The sequence below is a fragment of the Hyperolius riggenbachi genome, chromosome 3, assembly GCF_040937935.1.
Source record: "Hyperolius riggenbachi isolate aHypRig1 chromosome 3, aHypRig1.pri, whole genome shotgun sequence".
In the NCBI taxonomy this organism is placed as follows: Eukaryota; Metazoa; Chordata; class Amphibia; order Anura; family Hyperoliidae; genus Hyperolius; species Hyperolius riggenbachi.
Genome location: NC_090648.1, coordinates 512,558,002 through 512,578,716, shown reverse-complemented (window position 1 = coordinate 512,578,716; position 20,715 = coordinate 512,558,002). Strand labels below are relative to the sequence as shown.

The following is a 20,715-nucleotide window of genomic DNA, read 5'->3' as shown; positions in this document are numbered from 1 at the left end:
TGTTACAGTAGCGCCTGCCATACGAGCACCAACAATTTGGCCTCTGTGAAAGTCTGAGAGATCTGCCATTTTTATAAATTATAACCAACTTTGGTTTAAATATCTGTAAAAAAAACTATTCTTTTAATTAAACATATCAAATAACAAAAATAAAAATGAAAAGAATAACATATGTCAAGTTTTGATTGCTTAAAACGTTCAAAGATTATGATGCCAAAATGTTAGGTGTTTCCATTATTTTGTCCAACCCCTGTATTTCTAGGCATCAGTGTGAATATGTCAGTATGGGATGCTGCAGCGCTGGACCAGCCATCAGCACTATCCCCGGTCCTCTGTACACCTGAGAGATGCTGCTGCATCTCATTCATAAGGAGCCAGAGCTGCTGAGTGGATACAGGCTGATCCCACCCTCTGTGTGATGCGGGGGGGGGGGGGGGGGGTGTATGCCACACACAGCGAGAGTTGTATTACTCCTGCTGACAGCTCGATGAGAAGAAGACACCTGCTCTATTCTATTCACTATGCGAGAGCCCTAAAGACAACACACCAGTGAGTGAGAGCATGCAGCAGCGGGGTCTGGAGCATGGAACCAGGGGCCCCTATGCACATGGCCCTCCAAGGGGCCCCGACACACAGTCCGGAGGATGACAATGATGACTACCCCACCTGGATGGTCAGCACCCTCACCACCATCCTGGTCGTCACCATCAGTGGGGACATCTTGGGCAACCTCCTGGTCATCACGTCCATCTGCAGAAACAAGAACCTTCGCAAAGCAGGTAAGCAATGCTTCTTACTAGAATTGTTCATATTATTATTATTATTATTATTATTACTACTACAAATTATTTATCGAAGTGTAAAGAATGTAAGTTTTTTTAACACCACCGTTTATAAAAGGCCATAATCTGAACATGACCTGTCCGGGAAGTCCAGAAGAAACAAACAATGTGGATACTATATCATTTATAAAGTTTTGTGAAGTACTGCTGCTAAGTCTGTTTACACCGGACCTGAACTCAGAACTTCCTCTCTGCTCTAAACAATAAGCAACATCTAAAATCGAAATCGCCAACACCAGCGTTTGTGAGTGATTTGCCCCGATCCCCCCCCCCACCCCCGGCGCTCCACTGCGTGATACGATTTTGTACAAAGCGCTTATGCAGAGCGATCCCGTTTTTTCACTTCCTGACACCAGTCAGGAAGTGAACTCTTTCACCCGGAAAAGAATGTATTTATTCTTAAAAACACAAACACCGGATAATCGCCGGATAAAGCGATTTGTCAGGGTTTTGCATTTTTCCTATACTTTTCATTGTAGCAAAATGGATCCGAAAATGGTACATGCAGCGGAAAGCGGACGCAAAGCGCGGATATGAATTGTCCTTAAGGAATTATTGCGCTAGCGATTTCAGGGCGTTTTTAAAAATCGGTGGTGCTAAAAAAAAAGCGAAACGCCCTAGGTGTGAACAAGCCCTAAAAGAAAAACCATTTCTTTGTTACCGCTGATACAAATCCTGCAATAAATCTTCAGTGTGTCTACTTCCTGCTTTCATGGAAGCAGATATAGGGTTAACATCCTGTGTTTACAAATTAACTGTCTGTTGAGGCAGCCAGCTGACACAGCTAATAGATCAAATTACAGCTGTGATTAGACACAGATGAGGGGGAATTAGACAGTCTAAACTCTCTAAGTACATACAGGGTGCATTTCTCTGTTTTCCTTCAGTCCTATGCGAGAGTTCAGCTCCACTTGAAGGCACACCTGACCTGAGAAGGATATGGAGGCTGACATGTTTGTTTCCTTTTAAACAATGCACATTGCCTGGCTGTCCTGCGGATCCTCTACCTCTGATCCTTTTAGCCATAGACCCTGAACAAGCATGCAGATTAGATGTTTCTGTCCCAAATATGACTTGATTTTCTACATGCTTGTTTCAGGTGAATGATTCAGACACTACTGCAGCCAAAGAGATCAGCAGGGTTGCCAGGCAACTGGTATTGTTTAAAAGGAAACAAAAAATGGCAGCCTCCATATCACTCTCGCTTTAGGTGTCCTTTAAGGAGAAGCCTGATCAAAACTGAAATTTTAGGTTGGGCAGCAGGGCTTAGTAGTTTAATCACCCATGGTCCTCTTATTAAGTTCCTGGCCATGTTCTGTCCAACAAGGGTGATCCTATGTTAGAAAGGGAAGACTGAGTCTCATTCCTCTTGCTGCATTCTCCATAATGTAAAATAAATACACTATCCAACATGGTAGAGAGACTCTTTTCTGATTGGCCAATGAAGCAGATACGAGCAAGTAGTTCACATGGAGACAATGGGCTCGATTCACAAAGCGGTGATAACCCAGTTATCACGCCTAAAAGACTTTAGGCGTGATAACCATTGCACCACGCTGGTGAAAAGCCCCTTATCACGCCTAAACTCAGTTTAGGCATGATAATAGTTTAGGTGCGATAAGTTTAGGCGTGATGAGTTTAGATAAGTTTAGCAAAGTCCTGCGCGCAAAGCAGCGTCAAACTCTATGCGACATTTCGCGCGCACCAAATTCTCTGCTGGCTGCTGGCTGTTAGTGAGAGCAGAGTCAGACTTGCTGCAGATAGGTAGGGAAAGCATTAGCTAGGCCTGTGTTCTTGTTCCTCACTTGCTGTGAAAGCATCCCAAACAGCCCTTTTGAGGGCTAGTACATCGGTCTAATGTGTTGTTGTTGTGTGTGACACTCCACAGCCCACTGACATCCAGAGCTGTGTGCACACTACTGCTGTTGCCTCATTAAGTAGCAGGAACAGAACCACTCCAGTGCATTATTATGTCACTGTATTCTGATCAGAGGCGGCCTTAGAGTATGCGGGGCCTGGGGCGAGTGTCACATGCGGGGCCTAGAGCCATAAGTGTAGGCCATTTACTGTATCGCCACATTCATGGGCTTGTCCGCCTTTAATGCAGTATTTCTTATTATTATTGTTTGAAAACAATTATGTCAGGTAAGGGCCACTAAGCCAACCAATATAAATACAAACATTTGCATGGTGGTTTTAAGTGTGGGGGTGGGGGAGCTCATGCTTCAATTAATTTGGAAATTCTAAGGTTCACGTTTCACAAAATTCACATTGTTGTAGTAACTTTTGTCTTGCAAAATTCAGCAAATTCAGCAATCATGAGGCCCCCAACATGACCAACTCAGCAATCATGAGGCCCCCAACAAGACAAATTCACCAATCATGAGGCCCCCAACAAGACAAATTCAGCAATCATGAGGCCCCCAACAAGACATATTCAGCAATCTTGAGGCCCCCAACAAGACAAATTCACCAATCATGAGGCCCCCAACAAGACAAATTCACCAATCATGAGGCCCCCAACAAGACAAATTCACCAATCATGAGGCCCCCAACAAGACAAATTCAGCGATCTTGAGGCCCCGAACAAATTATGATGCCCCCAACAAGACAAATTCAGTAACCATGAGGCCCCCAACAAGACAAATTCAGCAGTCATGATGCACATAAATAGACAGCATTTCACATAAATAGGCAGAATGCCCCTTAATATGGTAGACACCTCTCACTTGGCAGCAGTTCCCCAAAATACACTCAATCTGACAGCAGTGCTTCCCCAAAAATAGGTAGCCCCAGGTCTATAGGTGTCCCCAGAATAAGTGGCCAGCGGAATAGATGTCCCCAGAATAGGTGGCCTGCGGTATAGATGTCCCCAGAACTGGTAGCCAGGGGTAGAGATGTCCCCAGAACAGGTAGCCAGGGGTATATGTGCCCAGTATATGTAGTCAGGGGTATATGTCCCCAGTATATGTAGCCAGGGGTATATGTGCCCAGTATATGTAGCCAGGGGTATATGTGCCCAGTATATGTACCCAGGGGTATATGTCCCCAGTATATGTAGGCAGGGGTATATGTGCCCAGTATATGTAGGCAGGTGTATATGTCGCCAGTATATGTCCCGAGTATATGTAGTCAGGGGTATATGTGCCCAGTATATGTAGCCAGGGGTATATGTGCCCAGTATATATAGTCAGGGGTATATGTGCCCAGTATATGTAGCCAGGTGTATATGTGCCCAGTATATGTAGCCAGGTGTATATGTGCCCAGTATATGTAGCCAGGTGTATATGTGCCCAGTATATGTAACCAGAGGTATATGTGCCCAGTATATGTAGTCAGGGGTATATGCCCAGTATATGTAGGCAGGGGTATATGTCCCAGTATATGTAGTCAGGGGTATATGTGCCCAGTATATGTAGCCAGCGGTATATGTGCCCAGTATATGTAGTCAGGGGTATATATGCCCAGTATATGTAGCCAAGGGTATATATGCCCAGTATATGTAGGCAGGTGTATATGTCCCCAGTATATGTAGGCAGGTGTATATGTCCCCAGTATATGTAGCCAGGCGGTATATGTCCCAGTATATGTAGCCAGGCGGTATATGTCCCAGTATATGTAGCCAGGGGTATATGTGCCCAGTATATGTAGCCAGGGGTATATGTGCCCAGTATATGTAGGCAGGGGTATATGTGCCCAGTATATGTAGGCAGGTGTATATGTCCCCAGTATATGTCCCGAGTATATGTAGTCAGGGGTATATGTGCCCAGTATATGTAGCCAGGTGTATATGTGCCCAGTATATGTAGCCAGGTGTATATGTGCCCAGTATATGTAGCCAGGTGTATATGTGCCCAGTATATGTAACCAGAGGTATATGTGCCCAGTATATGTAGTCAGGGGTATATGCCCAGTATATGTAGGCAGGGGTATATGTCCCAGTATATGTAGTCAGGGGTATATGTGCCCAGTATATGTAGCCAGCGGTATATGTGCCCAGTATATGTAGTCAGGGGTATATATGCCCAGTATATGTAGCCAAGGGTATATATGCCCAGTATATGTAGGCAGGTGTATATGTCCCAGTATATGTAGTCAGGGGTATATGTGCCCAGTATATGTAGCCAGTGGTATATGTGGCCAGTATATGTAGTCAGGGGTATATATGCCCAGTATATGTAGGCAGGTGTATATGTCCCCAGTATATGTAGGCAGGTGTATATGTCCCCAGTATATGTAGGCAGGTGTATATGTCCCCAGTATATGTAGCCAGGGGGTATATGTCCCAGAATAGGCAGCCAGGTGTGCCCCAGCTGGAGGAGAGAGCAGCTCAGAGAAGAGGGAGAGCTGTGAGCAGCGGTGGAGAAGGGGGCCATCTCCCCCCCTTCTCTCACCTTAAGGCTCTCCCTCACTCGCTCTCCCCTCCGAACTAATGTGCGTGTGGCTGGCAGGCAACGGGCGGAACTTACCTTCCGTCTCGATGCAGGGCCGGCGCGGGATGGATTTGCCGCTACTCTGGTCTGGTCCAGACCAGAGCAGCGGCACCAGAACTTCCGGCGCTGGCGCGAGATGGAAGGTAAGTTCCGCCCACTGCCAGCCACCCGCACATTAGTTCGGAGGGGAGAGCGAGCGAGGGAGGGAGAGCCTTAAGGTGAGAGAAGGGGGGGAGATGGCCCCCTTCTCCACCGCTGCTCACAGCTCTCCCTCTTCTCTGCGCTGCTCTCTCCTCCAGCTGGCCGCACGGGCACGCGGCCGGGGGAGGCAGCGGGCGGGCAAGTGGCGCGGGGCCCCTTCAAGTGCAGGGCCTGGGGCGATTGCCCCAGTTGCGCCCCCCCCCCCCCAAAGGCCGGCTCTGATTCTGATAGTACTATTGCATCTCTCTGTGTGAGACACTCTATAGCCCACTGACACCCAGAGCTGCGCATAATGTGATTTCTGCCATTTATGGATTAAAACCTGACTCTTCGTCAACTCTGTAATTTTTGGTGGGACTCTTGGCATGGATCCCCCTCCGGCATTCCCCTGTCCAGGTGTTACACCCCTTGAAACAACTTTTCCATCACTTTTGTGTCCAGAAACAGTCTTTGTAGGTTGTAAAATTCGCCTGCCCATTGAAGTCTATCGCGGTTCACCAGATTCACCTGTTTGCAAACATTTGTGGAAGTTCGCATTTGCTGTTCGCGACATCTCAACTGTCCACCACTTTTCCCTAAACCGATCAGAGCCTGGCAGAAGCATGGAGATCCTTGATGGATTGTAAACAATTAACACAAGTCCTACCTAGCAACAGGGAAGATTCTCATTGGTCCACCATGAACCAATGAGACTCCCCTGGTGGAGCAGGATTCCTATTTGTTTCTTTTGCAGCCCAATGGGAGGTCCCATGTTTCTGCTGCCCTCCGATCTGCTTCAGACCGAACAGCGGGTGGCAGCGGCGGTGGAACTGCATTCACCGGAAAGGTGAGTCAGCGTTTTGTATGCGGTGATTCAGGGCAGTTTCTAGTCTAAATTGCACCCGGGGCGAGGGTGTAAAAATTGTGCCCCCCACCCCCCGTGGACTTGCAAACCCTTACTCTTTAGGGACAGTCACACAGCAACAGGTCACAAGTAGATCTGCCTGCTTACTAGTGACCAGCCGCCAGGAGGAAGCAGGGACCAGGACCAGGAAAACACACGGGCAAAGAGAGCCCGGAAAGCCGACTCCTCCATGGGCGCCGCACACTGACACCCTGCAGTACCGCTACAGGACATCAGGTGTCATCACGCGGTGGTGACAGCCTGCAGTACCGCTACGGGACATCAGGTGTCATCACGCGGTGGTGACAGCCTGCAGTACCGCTACAGGACATCAGGTGTCATCACGCGGGTGGTGACAGCCTGCAGTACCGCTACAGGACATCAGGTGTCATCACGCGGTGGTGACAGCCTGCAGTACTGCTACAGGACATCAGGTGTCATCACGCGGTGGTGACAGCCTGCAGTACAGCTACAGGACATCAGGTGTCATCACGCGGTGGTGACAGCCTGCAGTACCGCTACAGGACATCAGGTGTCATCACGCGGTGGTGACAGTCTGCAGTACCGCTACAGGACATCAGGTGTCATCACGCGGTGGTGACAGCCTGCAGTACCGCTACAGGACATCAGGTGTCATCACGCGGTGGTGACAGCCTGCAGTACCGCTACAGGACATCAGGTGTCATCACATGGTGGTGACAGCCTGCAGTACCGCTACAGGACAGCAGGTGTCATCACGCGGTGGTGACAGCCTGCAGTACTGTTACAGGACATCAGGTGTCATCACGCAGTGGTGACAGCCTGCAGTACCGCTACAGGACATCAGGTGTCATCACGCAGTGGTGACAGTCTGCAGTACCGCTACAGGACATCAGGTGTCATCACGCGGTGGTGACAGTCTGCAGTACTGCTACAGGACATCAGGTGTCATCACGCGGTGGTGACAGCCTGCAGTACAGCTACAGGACATCAGGTGTCATCACGCGGTGGTGACAGCCTGCAGTACCACTACAGGACATCAGGTGTCATCACGCGGTGGTGACAGTCTGCAGTACCGCTACAGGACATCAGGTGTCATCACGCGGTGGTGACAGCCTGCAGTACCGCTACAGGACATCAGGTGTCATCACGCGGTGGTGACAGCCTGCAGTACCGCTACAGGACATCAGGTGTCATCACGCGGTGGTGAAGTGATGATGACTTGACATCAGATGCAGGCAGCCCAAGAGGAGTCAAGGAAGGTGATCGCGCTGGTAATCTTCTTTCTTCTTCTATATGGCTGCACCGCCCGTCACCAGCTCCCTGGCGGTTATGTCCTTCTGCCTGCGCCCCCCTTCTTATACTTACCGGTCTGTGTCCAGAGCGTTCTGCCAAGAAACAGCCCTGCTGTGATCAGCCTAGTGAGAACAGACGATTTGCAGCGCTGGTGACACAATCATGACACGGTTGTGGAAAAATGCAGCAGGACAAAACTTTGCATTTGCGGCCCAGTCCATGGGCGCTGCGGTTGCTTTCCAACTGACAGTGTCTTCTATTCTATTTATAACACAGAATGCGTTCACCGTCCGATTTTACCTTTTTCTGCATTTTAAACAAGCATCTGTACTGCTATTGTGTACGGTAGATGGCTCTAAACTTGGCACAAAGGGGTCAGATTCACTAATCTCTACAGTGAGCACACACAGCACACAGCATACAGTTTAGTGGGCTTCCCTTTGTCCTAAGACCAAATAAACTGCACTCCTACTAGGTATCCTAAAACACACTGCCTCTATATATTTTGTCATATACAACTACCCCTCCTCTTGTTTCCCCCCTCTGTTCCCTTTAGATTGTAAGCTCACAAGGGCAGGGCTCTCTCCCCCTTTTGATTCTTGGAAATCATTATACATTTTATTCATCATGTTACTTTTATCACTGTCATTACCAATTCTGTATTTTGTATCGTTTTTGTATTTTGTCACTAATTATGCATCTTGTATATTAGTGTACACCATTGTCTGTATTATGTACCTCATGTTTGTTTCTTACTTTGTACAGCGCCACAGAATATGTTGGCGCTTTATAAATCAATAATAATAATAATAAAATGTGGTCAGTGGTGATGGCTGACACAGGGGTGGCGTGCACACAGGCACTTTTACACTTAGGGGGACCCCAGCCGGGAGTCCGTCGAGTACGTTGGTTGTCACGATATCAAACAAGCTCTTGTGACCAAGATTTTCCAGCAGGTCTGATGGATCCTTTCAAATGATTTCAGCCCCAAATTCATAAACAGGGCGGACATGGTCTAGAACTGATTTCAAAGGTCGATAGTCGCAAAGAATTGCCTTCTGCATGGCCACCTTTACTATCTGCATTTTAGTGAACTGATAAGTCAAAAAGATATCTTCAGTCTTCTTCACTCCTATAAATGAAAGGAAATCGTGTGTATTCTAAATAGATATTGCTATGACTAAACTTCACTTTAAGAGTCGCTGTCTGTACACTGTTTGCCGAATTGGAGCCAAGGTTAGCAATAATGAGGAGTGGAGGCACCCAAAATATAATTGTCAGAATGTATATAAATAATAGAAAGTAATACAGACTTTAAAAATGAGGTATCCTACCTCTCCAGATGACACAACCCAGACAAAAAAGGGTTTTAGAATCAGGTCAGATTTATTCAAGCGTGTTTAAAAAAGACAAGGCGTTTCACAGGACTCGGCCAGCTTCCTCAGGTCAAAAGGAGGAGAGCCTTCTGAAGTTCAGTGCAAGACCAGGGCACCAAAAAAAAAAAGATCAGACAATGCAGATTTTAGTTACCCAGAGCAGGGAAGACAGAAGAAAACTCCTCTACAGTAAGTTAATCATTCCATAGAAAACCTGAGAGATGCTGCAGGAGGAATGTCGTGCATAAGTAAAGCAATTATGTTCAGTCTCCGTCCCGCTGATGCACGACATCGGCATTGACAGAACGTGCACCAGACCTGGTTCTACTTGTCATGTTAAATCAGAGGGGCACCAGGAGAACGCAGGATTACAATTCATTAGCCGCTGAGATCCGTGAATCGATCATTGGACAGACACATGGAGAACGTCTGCCTCCAGCGCCTTCAGACGCTTCCTTACCTTCCACTGATGTTACATTAATGCTTCAAAGGCAAAGATTTTCTCCAGCGTTCGGTTTGACTTTCAGATTATCATCCCTGTGGAGACTTCGTATGTCTGAGAAACCAGCATCACGACAATACGGGTCATCCTGAGCCAACCCCAGCTGTCCGAGCTCGTCCCGCATCACGCTGTAAGGCCTGGCAACCTATCCACCCACGAATCAGCCTCAATGTCCCAATCTACCTCCGCCGTCTTCACCTTGTGTGGCGCGTCCCCGCTTGAACGGGAGGTGAGAGACAACACCTACCTGACTTCGGTTACACCCAGGCCTTTAGGGCGCAAGATATTGAGGCTGAATGCAGGGTGGGTATAGATAGATCACTAACACCAAACAAGAAACAAAAGCAGAGTCCAATAACAGTCCGGGGTCAAACACAGGTATCCGAGATTCGCAGTACAGAAGGAGCAGGCAAGAGAGTAGTCGAGAGTTTCCGGGGTCAGTTCAGGCAGCGAGCAAGGAAGGTCCAAAATCAGGCAGAGGTCAAAAAGCCAAGTAATCCAACAAAGATTAGTTTTCCAACCAGGATACACGCACCCAGCAGATAGACTAGCTAACGCTATCACGGGCAATGACAGGAAGCACTCAGCAGACTTATATACTACATGCAACCAATCAGTGGCCGGCCACATGCATACAGCAGCCAATCACACGCAGGCATAAATCAGCTGACAGTGAGATCAGCTGAAACAGATGACCACAACAGGTCAGCTGACCCACCCAATGCTGACCAGCAAAGCTTTCTGAGTGTATTAACCATAGCACAGTGGTCAAGGTCACCACCTCTGATGTGGGAGACCAGGGTTCAATCCTAGGCACGGTCACAAACTATAATTTTATATTATTAAAATAAACCCCTGCTAAGTGTTAGCTGACTCTACCTCAATCGTCGCCTCAGACCATACTGCGGCCGAGAGGAGCGGATCCTTACACACGCCGAGATTAACAAGTCATAAAAGACAACCGTGCTCGTGCCCAGAGAGAAAGCAGGACGTTTTTTAATCAGGATAAGGCCTGGAACCCACTAAGAGTGCGCTCCCACTTACCTGACACTTGGATGCGCTTTGCAGTCAACTGTACAGCGCTTCCGGTTAGCGATCCGCATGTTTTTTTTTTGTAAACTTTATTATACTTACCAGGCGTCCGACTTCTGTCTGGTAAGGTCATAGGTGCTTCTCTATGACCAATCAGAGAAGCGCCTGTGACCTCATCCTTTAGAGGGTGGGGCTACGGACGGAATCAGGAAATACAGACACGCGAAAAGTGTAAAAAAGTTCATTAAAAGTGTAATTGCTCGGCCCCCCAAAGCGCTGCAAAATTGCATTTTTGCAGCACTTATATACTTTGCATTGAGAACAAAAGCGCTTAAAATGCTGCATGTCCTGCGATTGCGATTACCCCTAATTGTAATCAGGAGCGTAACTAGAGGGGGTGCCCCCCTGTGAAAATTTGGATAAGGCCCCTCCCCCCCTAGGACCCGCTCAGGTCTGTTTTGGGGGGCAGAAGGGGTCGCAGCATGAGGGAAGAGCATGGCCACCTACATCAGCGGGGAGGTGGGGCCACCTACATCAGCGGGGAGGGAGGCCACTCCCCCTCCTCCCTTACCTTGGGCTCTCCCCTCAGCGCTCCCCCCTCCAGCATTAAATAGGTGACAGCAGCAGCGGGCCGAAACACAGGCATAACTCTATGTTTCACCGCGGAAGTCCGATCTCTAAGTGCCCCACTCTACTTCCTGATGAACAGGAAGTAGCATCAGAGAGCGGAACCTGCGGTGGTGGAACGCATAGAGGTATGCCTGTGTTCCTGCCTGCCGCTGCTGCCTGCCACCTATCAATGCTGGAGGGGGGAGCGCTGAGGGGAGAGCCTGAGGTGAGGGAGGAGGGGGAGTGACCCCCCTCCCTGCCAATGTAGGTGGCCCCACCTCTCTGCGGATGTAGGTGGCCATGCTCTCCCCTCATGCTGCAACCCCTCCTGCCTCCCAAAACGGCCCCTGAGCGCCCCCCCCCCCCCCCCCCTGCCCACGGGTTGCAGAGGCTGCAGCCCCTATTGTTATGCCACTGATTACAATAGCACTAATGGGTCCCCCCCCCCCTCCCCTCACTCACTTTCATTGGCAAAGCGTTTTTGGGAATCGCCGGCGATTTGACAGTGATCCCAAAAACGCCCTATTGGTTTCCAGGCCTGAGTCCATTTATTGGCCAACTTAAAAGAAAAGGAGCAGCATTCGGCTACTCAGCCTTCTTCACACTCTATTGCTATTGACTGACAATGTTAGAAGTTAGAATACACAGCTGAGCTTACATACATCTGAACATCCAAAGGAGGTACATACAGGGCGTAATTACAACTCATGGGGCCCTCAGCAAGACTGATGGGGCCCCCCAATAGTCACACCCCTTCCCTTGCCTCCCCTGGTGACCCTCACAGCCTGGGGGCGGGGCCATCTCACAAGGGTCATACAACAGGTATGACCATCAGGATCTTCACTCCCATAACAAGTGTAGCCACAAAAAACAGGTGGTAGGGATGGTGAGAAAAGCAGATTTCCTATTTCGTGGACTTTCCGATTTCCAAAAATGACAATCTAAATTTCCGATACCGATTTCGCTGCATACATTTGCCAGATGCTGCTCTCTAATCGCCATTGCCCGAAGCCCGTGGGTCACATTGCTGCATACAAGAACCAGGCTTGCATGTCGTCCAGATGAGCACCTCAGTGTGTTCTAGACGGCAGCCACTAGGGAGACCTGCAGATAAACCCTGCAGATTCGGCAAAGGGGGTGTAAATAGGCCCCTAAAGGGATTATTTTAAAAAAAGAAACTCACCTAAGGAGAGGGAAGGCTCTGGGTCCTCATAAGCCTTCCTGCTCCTCTCGTGGTCCCCCCGTTCGCTGCTCTGTCAAAGACTCTTCAGAGGCCCCCGGGGAGCAACAGTTAAAGTGAACCTAAAGTCAATGAAAAAAATGAGATTTACTCACCTGGGGCTTCCCTCAGCCCCCTGCAGCCGATCGGTGCCCTCGCAGCCCCGCTCCGATGGTCCAGGACCCGCCGGCGAACACTTCCGGTTTGGCCGTCACCGGCCGACAGGCATGGGAACGCGAATGATTCTTCGCGTTCTCAGCCTGTATATCGCCCCCTATGCTGCTATTGCGGCAAGGAGGGCCGCAATAGTGGGTTTCCTCACAGTTTCCTCCCACAATCCAAAAACATACAGATAAGTTAATTGGCGTCCCCCTAAAGTGGCCCTAGACTATGATACATGCACAAAACATACATAGACATATGACTATGGTAGGGATTAGATTGTGAGCCCCTCTGAGGGAGAGTTAAGTGACAAGACAATATACTCTGTACAGTGCTGCGGAAGATGTCAGCACTATATAAATACTATAAAATAATAATATAATAAAAAATAAAAATAAAAAAGTGACATTTAAAAAAAAATACACATATAGTTACCTTAGGGATTCAACGTTTTTTTTTTAAATATGTATGTCATTAGGGTATATTACTGTTATTTTTGCAAATAAGGGCTTGTAATTAGTGACGGGCAGAAAACTGAAAAAATACATCTTTATTTCCAAATAAAATATTGGCACCATACATTGTACTATGGACATATTTTAAATGTTGTAATAACTGGGACAAATGGGCAAATAAAATGTGTGGGTTTTAATCACAAAAGCAGGTTTTATTTTAAAAGTATAATTTCGAATATGATAATTCTTAGCAAAATGTACCACCCAAAGAAAGTCTAATCGTTGACCCCCAAAAAAAAACAAGACATAGATCATTTCATTGTGATAAGTAGTGACAAAGTTATTGGCAAATGAATGGGAAGAGTGCTGAAAGATAAAATATGCTCTTGTACATAAATAACCCCTCAGTAGTGAACAAGTTAAAGCAGCCCATTAAAGGGGCACTATGGCGGAAAATTGTAAAATTTAACATATGTGCTAACATCTATATATATATATATATATATATATATATATATACAGTGGTGTGAAAAACTATTTGCCCCCTTCCTGATTTCTTATTCTTTTGCATGTTTGTCACACTTAAATGTTTCTGCTCATCAAAAACCGTTAACTATTAGTCAAAGATAACATAATTGAACACAAAATGCAGTTTTAAATGATGGTTTTTATTATTTAGTGAGAAAAATAACTCAAAACCTACATGGCCCTGTGTGAAAAAGAAATTGCCCCCTGAACCTAATAACTGGTTGGGCCACCCTTAGCAGCAATAACTGCAATCAAGTGTTTGCGATAACTTGCAACGAGTCTTTTACAGCGCTCTGGAGGAATTTTGGCCCACTCATCTTTGCAGAATTGTTGTAATTCAGCTTTATTTGAGGGTTTTCTAGCATGAACCGCCTTTAAGGTCATGCCACAACATCTCAATAGGATTCAGGTCAGGACTTTGACTAGGCCACTCCAAAGTCTTCATTTTGTTTTTCTTCAGCCATTCAGAGGTGGATTTGCTGGTGTGTTTTGGGTCATTGTCCTGCTGCAGCACCCAAGATCGCTTCAGCTTGAGTTGACGAACAGATGGCCGGACATTCTCCTTCAGGATTTTTTGGTAGACAGTAGAATTCATGGTTCCATCTATCACAGCAAGCCTTCCAGGTCCTGAAGCAGCAAAACAACCCCAGACCATCACACTACCACCACCATATTTTACTGTTGGTATGATGTTCTTTTGCTGAAATGCTGTGTTACTTCTACGCCAGATGTAACGGGACACGCACCTTCCAAAAAGTTCAACTTTTGTCTCGTCGTTCCACAAGGTATTTTCCCAAAAGTCTTGCCAATCATTGAGATGTTTTTTTAGCAAAATTGAGACGAGCCTTAATGTTCTTTTTGCTTAAAAGTGGTTTGCGCCTTGGATATCTGCCATGCAGACCGTTTTTGCCCAGTCTCTTTCTTATGGTGGAGTCATGAACAATGACCTTAATTGAGGCAATTGAGGCCTGCAGTTCTTTAGATGTTGTCCTGGGGTCTTTTGTGGCCTTTCGGATGAGTTTTCTCTGCGCTCTTGGGGTAATTTTGGTCGGCCAGCCACTCCTGGGAAGGTTCATCACTGTTCCATGTTTTTGCCATTTGTGGATAATGGCTCTCACTGTGGTTCACTGGAGTCCCAAAGCTTTAGAAATGGCTTTATAACCTCTACCAGACTGATAGATCTCAATTACAGTACTTTTGTTCTCATTTGTTCCGGAATTTCTTTGGATCTTGGCATGATGTCTAGCTTTTGAGGTGCTTTTGGTCTACTTCTCTGTGTCAGATAGCTCCTATTTAAGTGATTTCTTGATTGAAACAGGTGTGGCAGTAATCAGGCCTGGGGGTGACTACAGAAATTTAACTCAGGTGTGATAAACCACAGTTAAGTTATTTTTTAACAAGGGGGGCAATCACTTTTTCACACAGGGCCATGTAGATTTGGAGTTTTTTTTCTCACTAAATAATAAAAACCATCATTTAAAACTGCATTTTGTGTTCAATTATGTTATCTTTGACTAATAGTTAACGGTTTTTGATGAGCAGAAACATTTAAGTGTGACAAACATGCAAAAGAATAAGAAATCAGGAAGGAGCAAATAGTTTTTCACACCACTGTAATAGGCTACGTGCCTCAACCTTCAAGCAAGAAGAAGAAGTAGCGCCCTGCCCCCAGGGCCTGTCTAAGCAGAAGAAGGGCCGGTCCAAGCAAGAAGAAGAAGTAGTGCCCTGCCCCCAGGGGCGGTCCTAGACTTGCCGCCGAGCTGGAGGGGGTCCGCCGAGCTGGAGGGGGTAGCGGACAGGAAGGGGGTATTAGGAACAGTGGCGGGGAGGGGGGTCGGACCCCCCCCTCACCTGGATCCCTCATCTGCGCTCCCCCTCTAGCTGAAGTTCAGCAGCAGCCACCACTATTAATAAGAGGCAGCGGGTGGGGATGACTCACCTGTTCTGCGTTCCAGCGTGCGTTCCACTGTCGTCACTTCCTGCAATGCCGTCCACTTACAATACAGTGGGCGGCATTGCAGGAAGTAACGACAGTGGAACGCACACTGGAACGCTGAATAGGTGAGTCATCGCCGCCTGCTGCCTCTAATAGAGGCGGGTGCTGCTGAACTTAAGCTAGAGGGGGAGCGCAGATGGGGGACGCAGGTGAGGGAGGGGGGGTGGTCCGACCCCCCCCCCCCCTCCCCGCCGCTGTGCCCAATACCCCCTTCCTGCCCGCTACCCCCTTATGCGGCATATGCTACGCCGCGGGTCGGCTAGTAGACAAATAAGAAGAATGTTTCTTCCAGAGTAAAATGAGCAATAAATTACTTTTCTCCTATGTTGCTGTCACTTACAGTAGGTAGTAGAAATCTGACAGAAGCGACAGGTTTTGGACTAGTCCATCTCTTCATAGGAGGTTCTCAGCAAGGCTTTTATTCTTTATAAAGATATTCCCTAAAAATGGATGTAAACAATGATGCTGGCCAGCCTCCCTGTACAGTTTTTTTGGGCAATTGGACAGAGCAACTGCCATTCACTAAGTGCTTTTGAAAATAAATAAATCCCTGAGAATCCCCCATGAAGAGATGGACTAGTCCAAAACCTGTCACTTCTGTCAGAATTCTACTACCTACTGTGACAGCAACATAGGAGAAAAGTAATTTATGGCTCATTTTACTCTGGAAAAAACATACTTCTTATTTGTATATGTTTGCACATATTTTACATTTTACATTTTTTCGCCATAGTGCCCCTTTAATGGTACAATACCCTCCATGGTTGGAACAAGTTCTCTTGATAAACATTGGAAATGCTGAATATTTCATACGTTGTGTGCAGCGGCAGCATGTATATCCGCTGGCTGTACAGCGCTTACACGCTCCTCTCCCAGTCGCTCTGTACGGTTCACTGAACCGGCCGTATACAACATATGGCAGGCATTCTCTGAAGGCCGGTAGACTCAGCTTTCGGGGAATATCACAGGTAAGCAGTATGAACCGTGCGATGCTTCCAAAAATAGAAACGCATTTGTGTATCTGCTCTGATAGGACAGATTTCTAGCAAAAACTGTCAAACTTATTTAATACAAAATCAAATAGAGAAAGTACTGAATACAGCAAAGTAAACAAAACACAAAAATGACTAAGGCCTGGAACCCACTACAAAACGCTTTCGCTAATCGCAATCGCTAGCGTTTTGTATGAGCGGTTTGTAAGCGATTTCATGAGCGTTTTCGGTAGCGATTTTAAAAAGTGTAATCAATTTGCCAGTGGTTGTGTAGCGATTAGCGTTTTTAATACCGGATTGGTCCTTTCAATTCATTTTAATTTTGTTACAGTGTGCAGTAATGTAAAAACGCTAGCACAATCGCTCTGTGCAGGTTTTGATGAGCGATTATGCCAGCGTTTATATACTTTACATTGCAGAAACGCTAACGCTGAAAATCCAGCATGTCCTGTGTTTGTGATTTTGGTAATCGTAATCGCTCCAGTGGAATTTAGCCCATCCATTACCATTAGCTGAGCGTTTAGGAAAATCGCTAGCGCTTTGAATGGCTCCCTAAACGAAAATCGCGCTAGTGGGTTCCAGGCCTAAAGGTGCTTGCTAATAATACAATGAAAAAAAACAAATACCGATTCAGGGAGCCAGAATCGGTAAATGTTCACCTAGGCGATAACTCAGGAGAAAAAGTGAATTGCATATGGGTCCCAAAGAGAAAAGTGTCTGGCACTATTCCAATCTCATAAAACCACTTTTTTTCATACTAGCTGATGACCCGGCATTGCCCCGGCATGTATTTGGCTGGTGTTGGCTGCTCCCACTTTTCCTAACACACAATTACTCAATGACCAAGTTTGTGAGCTTTGCGGCCTTTGGCATCAATAATTTGCATTGAAATGAAACAAATCTGATTGGCTGTGTGTGGCTCCACCCCTTTTCTGAATTTGAACCCCAGTCACCTAATAACCAACTGTAGCAGGTTTGAGGCTTGTGCCATTAACAGTGCAAGAATGGCAGCAATTAAATATTCCCCTTGAAAATGAATAGGTGAATTTTGATTGGCTCTTTGTAGGCTCCACCCACTTTTCTGAATATTAATCCGTCACCCAGTGACCAACTGTGCAAAGTTTGAGAACCCTGACATTAACAGGGTAAGAATGGCTGCAGTTTACATTTTCCAGTGAAATTTGTATTTGTCTCCGCCCACTTTTTGGTTATGGGAATAAAAAGTATCCTATACTTTATTCCAGGTAATGTACTATGTGTGTGCCAAATTTCATTCAAATCCATTCAGCCATTTTTGCGTGATCGAGTAACAAACATCCAAACTTTCACATGTATAATATTGGCGAGGCTGTGGGGCAGAGTGGGCCAAGGCGGTGGGGCAGAGTGGGCAGAGGCAGTGTGGCAGAGTGGGCCGAGGCGGTGGGGCAGAGTGGGCCGAGGCGGTGGGGCAGAGTGGGCCGAGGCGGTGGGGCAGAGTGGGCCGAGGCGGTGGGGCAGTGGGCCTTTTTTTGGAAATCCAGCCCTGACACTGCAAAGCGGAGAGGAAACTCCAAAGCAAAATAGCTGATAGTAACCGATAAGAAATAATTCCCTGTTCTCACTTCACCACCAATCAGAGACCAAGTCCAACCACTTTCTGCTGGTTGCTGGGCCTTTGCACAGAATCCTCCTCCTCAGTAATATCATGTCTGCACATTTTGTTTACTGTAATTACTTCTTCTCTTTTGCAGGAAATACATTTGTGGTCAGCCTGGCGGTGGCAGACCTGCTGGTGGCATGTTACCCTTACCCGTTGGTCTTGCTCGCCATCTTCAACCGAGGCTGGAGATTGGGACCCATCCACTGCCAACTGAGCGGCTTCTTCATGGGACTCAGCGTCATCAGTTCAGTCTTTAACATTACGGGAATCGCTGTCAACCGCTACTGCTACATCTGCCACCGCGGTTCCTACTCCAGAGTGTTCTCCAACACCAGCACCGTGCTGTACATAGGACTGGTATGGACCTTGGCTCTTGCAGCCATCTTGCCAAATCTGTTCGTGGGATCGCTGCGCTACGACCCTCGTGTCTTCTCCTGCACGTTTTCTCAGTCCGTCAGTTCTTTATACACGATTGCTGTCGTCTTCATCCACTTCTTTTTACCAATCACGGTGGTCAGTTTCTGCTACCTACGGATATGGATCACCGTTCTTATTGTCCATGACAGGGTCAAGCCGGCGAGAAACCTTCAGGATCACGCCTGGCCACATAGTATACACAGCTTTATCACCATGTTCATAGTCTTCGTTTTATTTGCCGTGTGCTGGGGACCTCTGAACATTATTGGACTTTTGGTGGCTTTCCACCCACCCCTAGCAGACGCAATCCCACGCTGGTTATTCGTAGCCAGCTACTTCATGGCGTATTTCAACAGCTGCCTCAATGCTGTGGTCTACGGTGCTCTGAACAAAAATTTCCGACGGGAATACAAAAAAATTATGCTGAGCATTTTCCAACTGACTTAAGGTGTAATTGTAATGATCAAAGATATGTGGTCAACTTCTTAAAAAAAAAACCCTTCCCCCATCAGTAAAATAACTATATCATGTTAATTTTGCTTCTGAAATCGGATACGACAGTACAATACCTTTCTGTAGACCAGTTCCTGAGCTGTTAGTCCTTATTTACATACATCTTGTATGTGGAGATGGTCATGTCTAGGAGAAGTCATGGAGAAGCATGTGATCAGTGTGGTCAGGTGATAGATATGTAAGTCTCTGATTAGTGATGGTCGTGTCTAGGAGAAGTCATGGAGAAGCATGTGATCAGTCTGGTCAGGTGATAGATATGTAAGTCTCTGATTAGTGATGGTCGTGTCTAGGAGAAGTCATGGAGAAGCATGTGATCAGTCTGGTCAGGTGATATATATGTAAGTCTCTGATTAGTGATGGTCGTGTCTAGGAGAAGTCATGGAGAAGCATGCGATCAGTGTGGTCAGGTGAGGGGTATGGAAGTCTCTGATTAGTGATGGTCATGTCTAGGAGAAGTCATGGAGAAGCATGTGATCAGTGTGGTCCGGTGATAGATATGTAAGTCTCTGAATAGTGATGATCATGTCTAGGAGAAGTCATGGAGAAGCATGTGATAAGTCTGGTCAGGTGATAGATATGTAAGTCTCTGATTAGTGATGGTCATGTCTAGGAGAAGTCACGGAGAGGCATGTGATCAGTGTGACCAGGTGATACATATGTAAGTCTCTGATTAGTGATGGTCGTGTCTAGGCGAAGTCATGGAGAAGCATGTGACCAGTCTGGTCAGGTGATGGGTATATAAGTCTCTGATTAGTAATAGTCATGTCTAGGAGAAGTCATGGAGAAGCATGTGATCAGTCTGGTCCTGTGATGGAAATGTAATTCTCTGATTAGTGATGTCCATGCCTAGGAGAAGTCATGGAGAAGTATGTGATCAGTGTGGTCAGGTGATACATATGTAAGTCTCTGATTAGTGATGTTCATGTCTAGGAGAAGTCATGGAGAAGCATGTGATGATCAGTCTGGTCAGGTGATATATATGTAAGTCTCTGATTAGTGATGGTCGTGTCTAGGAGAAGTCACTGAGAAGCATGTGATCAGTGTGGCCAGGTGATAGATATGTAAGTCTCTGATTAGTGATGGTCGTGTCTAGGAGAAGTCATGGAGAAGCATGTGATCAGTGTGGCCAGGTGATAGATATGTAAGTCTCTGATTAGTGATGGTCGTGTCTAGGAGAAGTCATGGAGAAGCATGTGATCAGTGTGGTCAGGTGATAGATATGTAAGTCTCTGATTAGTGATGGTCGTGTCTAGGAGAAGTCATGGAGAAGCATGTGATCAGTGTGGTCAGGTGATGGATATGTAAGTCTCTGATTAGTGATGGTCGTGTCTAGGAGAAGTCATGGAGAAGCATGTGATCAGTCTGGTCCTGTGATGGAAATGTAAGTGTCTGATTAGTGAAGGGCATGTCTAGGAGAAGCTATGGAGAAGCATGTGATCAGTCTGGTCAGGGAATAGATATGTAAGTCTCTGATTAGTGATGGTCATGTCTAGGAGAAGTCATGGAGAAGCATGTGATCAGTTTGGTCAGGTGATACAAATGTAAGTCTCTGATTAGTAATAGTCATGTCTAGGAGAAGCATGTGATCATTCTGGTCAGGGAATAGATATGTAAGTCTCTGATTAGTGATGGTCGTGTCTA

The 20,715-nt window shown here is 46.7% G+C and overlaps 1 protein-coding gene across 1 annotated transcript; it reads left to right on the top strand.

Annotated features, from left to right (window-relative positions):
* The first annotated feature begins 607 nt into the window (after nucleotides 1–607).
* Nucleotides 608–19,008, top strand: LOC137562440 (melatonin receptor type 1A-like). The gene is made up of 2 exons (XM_068273785.1): nucleotides 608–779; nucleotides 18,236–19,008. The coding sequence occupies exons 1-2, from the start codon at nucleotides 608–610 to the stop codon at nucleotides 19,006–19,008; spliced, it is 945 nt and encodes a 314-aa protein (XP_068129886.1).
* The last annotated feature ends 1,707 nt before the right edge of the window (nucleotides 19,009–20,715 follow it).

Bases quoted from the DNA above. Each gene is read 5' to 3' on its own strand.
- LOC137562440 (XM_068273785.1), top strand. From the start codon at position 608: ATGGCCCTCCAAGGGGCCCCGACACACAGTCCGGAGGATGACAATGAT. The intron at 780-18,235 runs GTAAGCAATGCT...TCTCTTTTGCAG, and splicing joins CAAGAACCTTCGCAAAGCAG to GAAATACATTTGTGGTCAGC.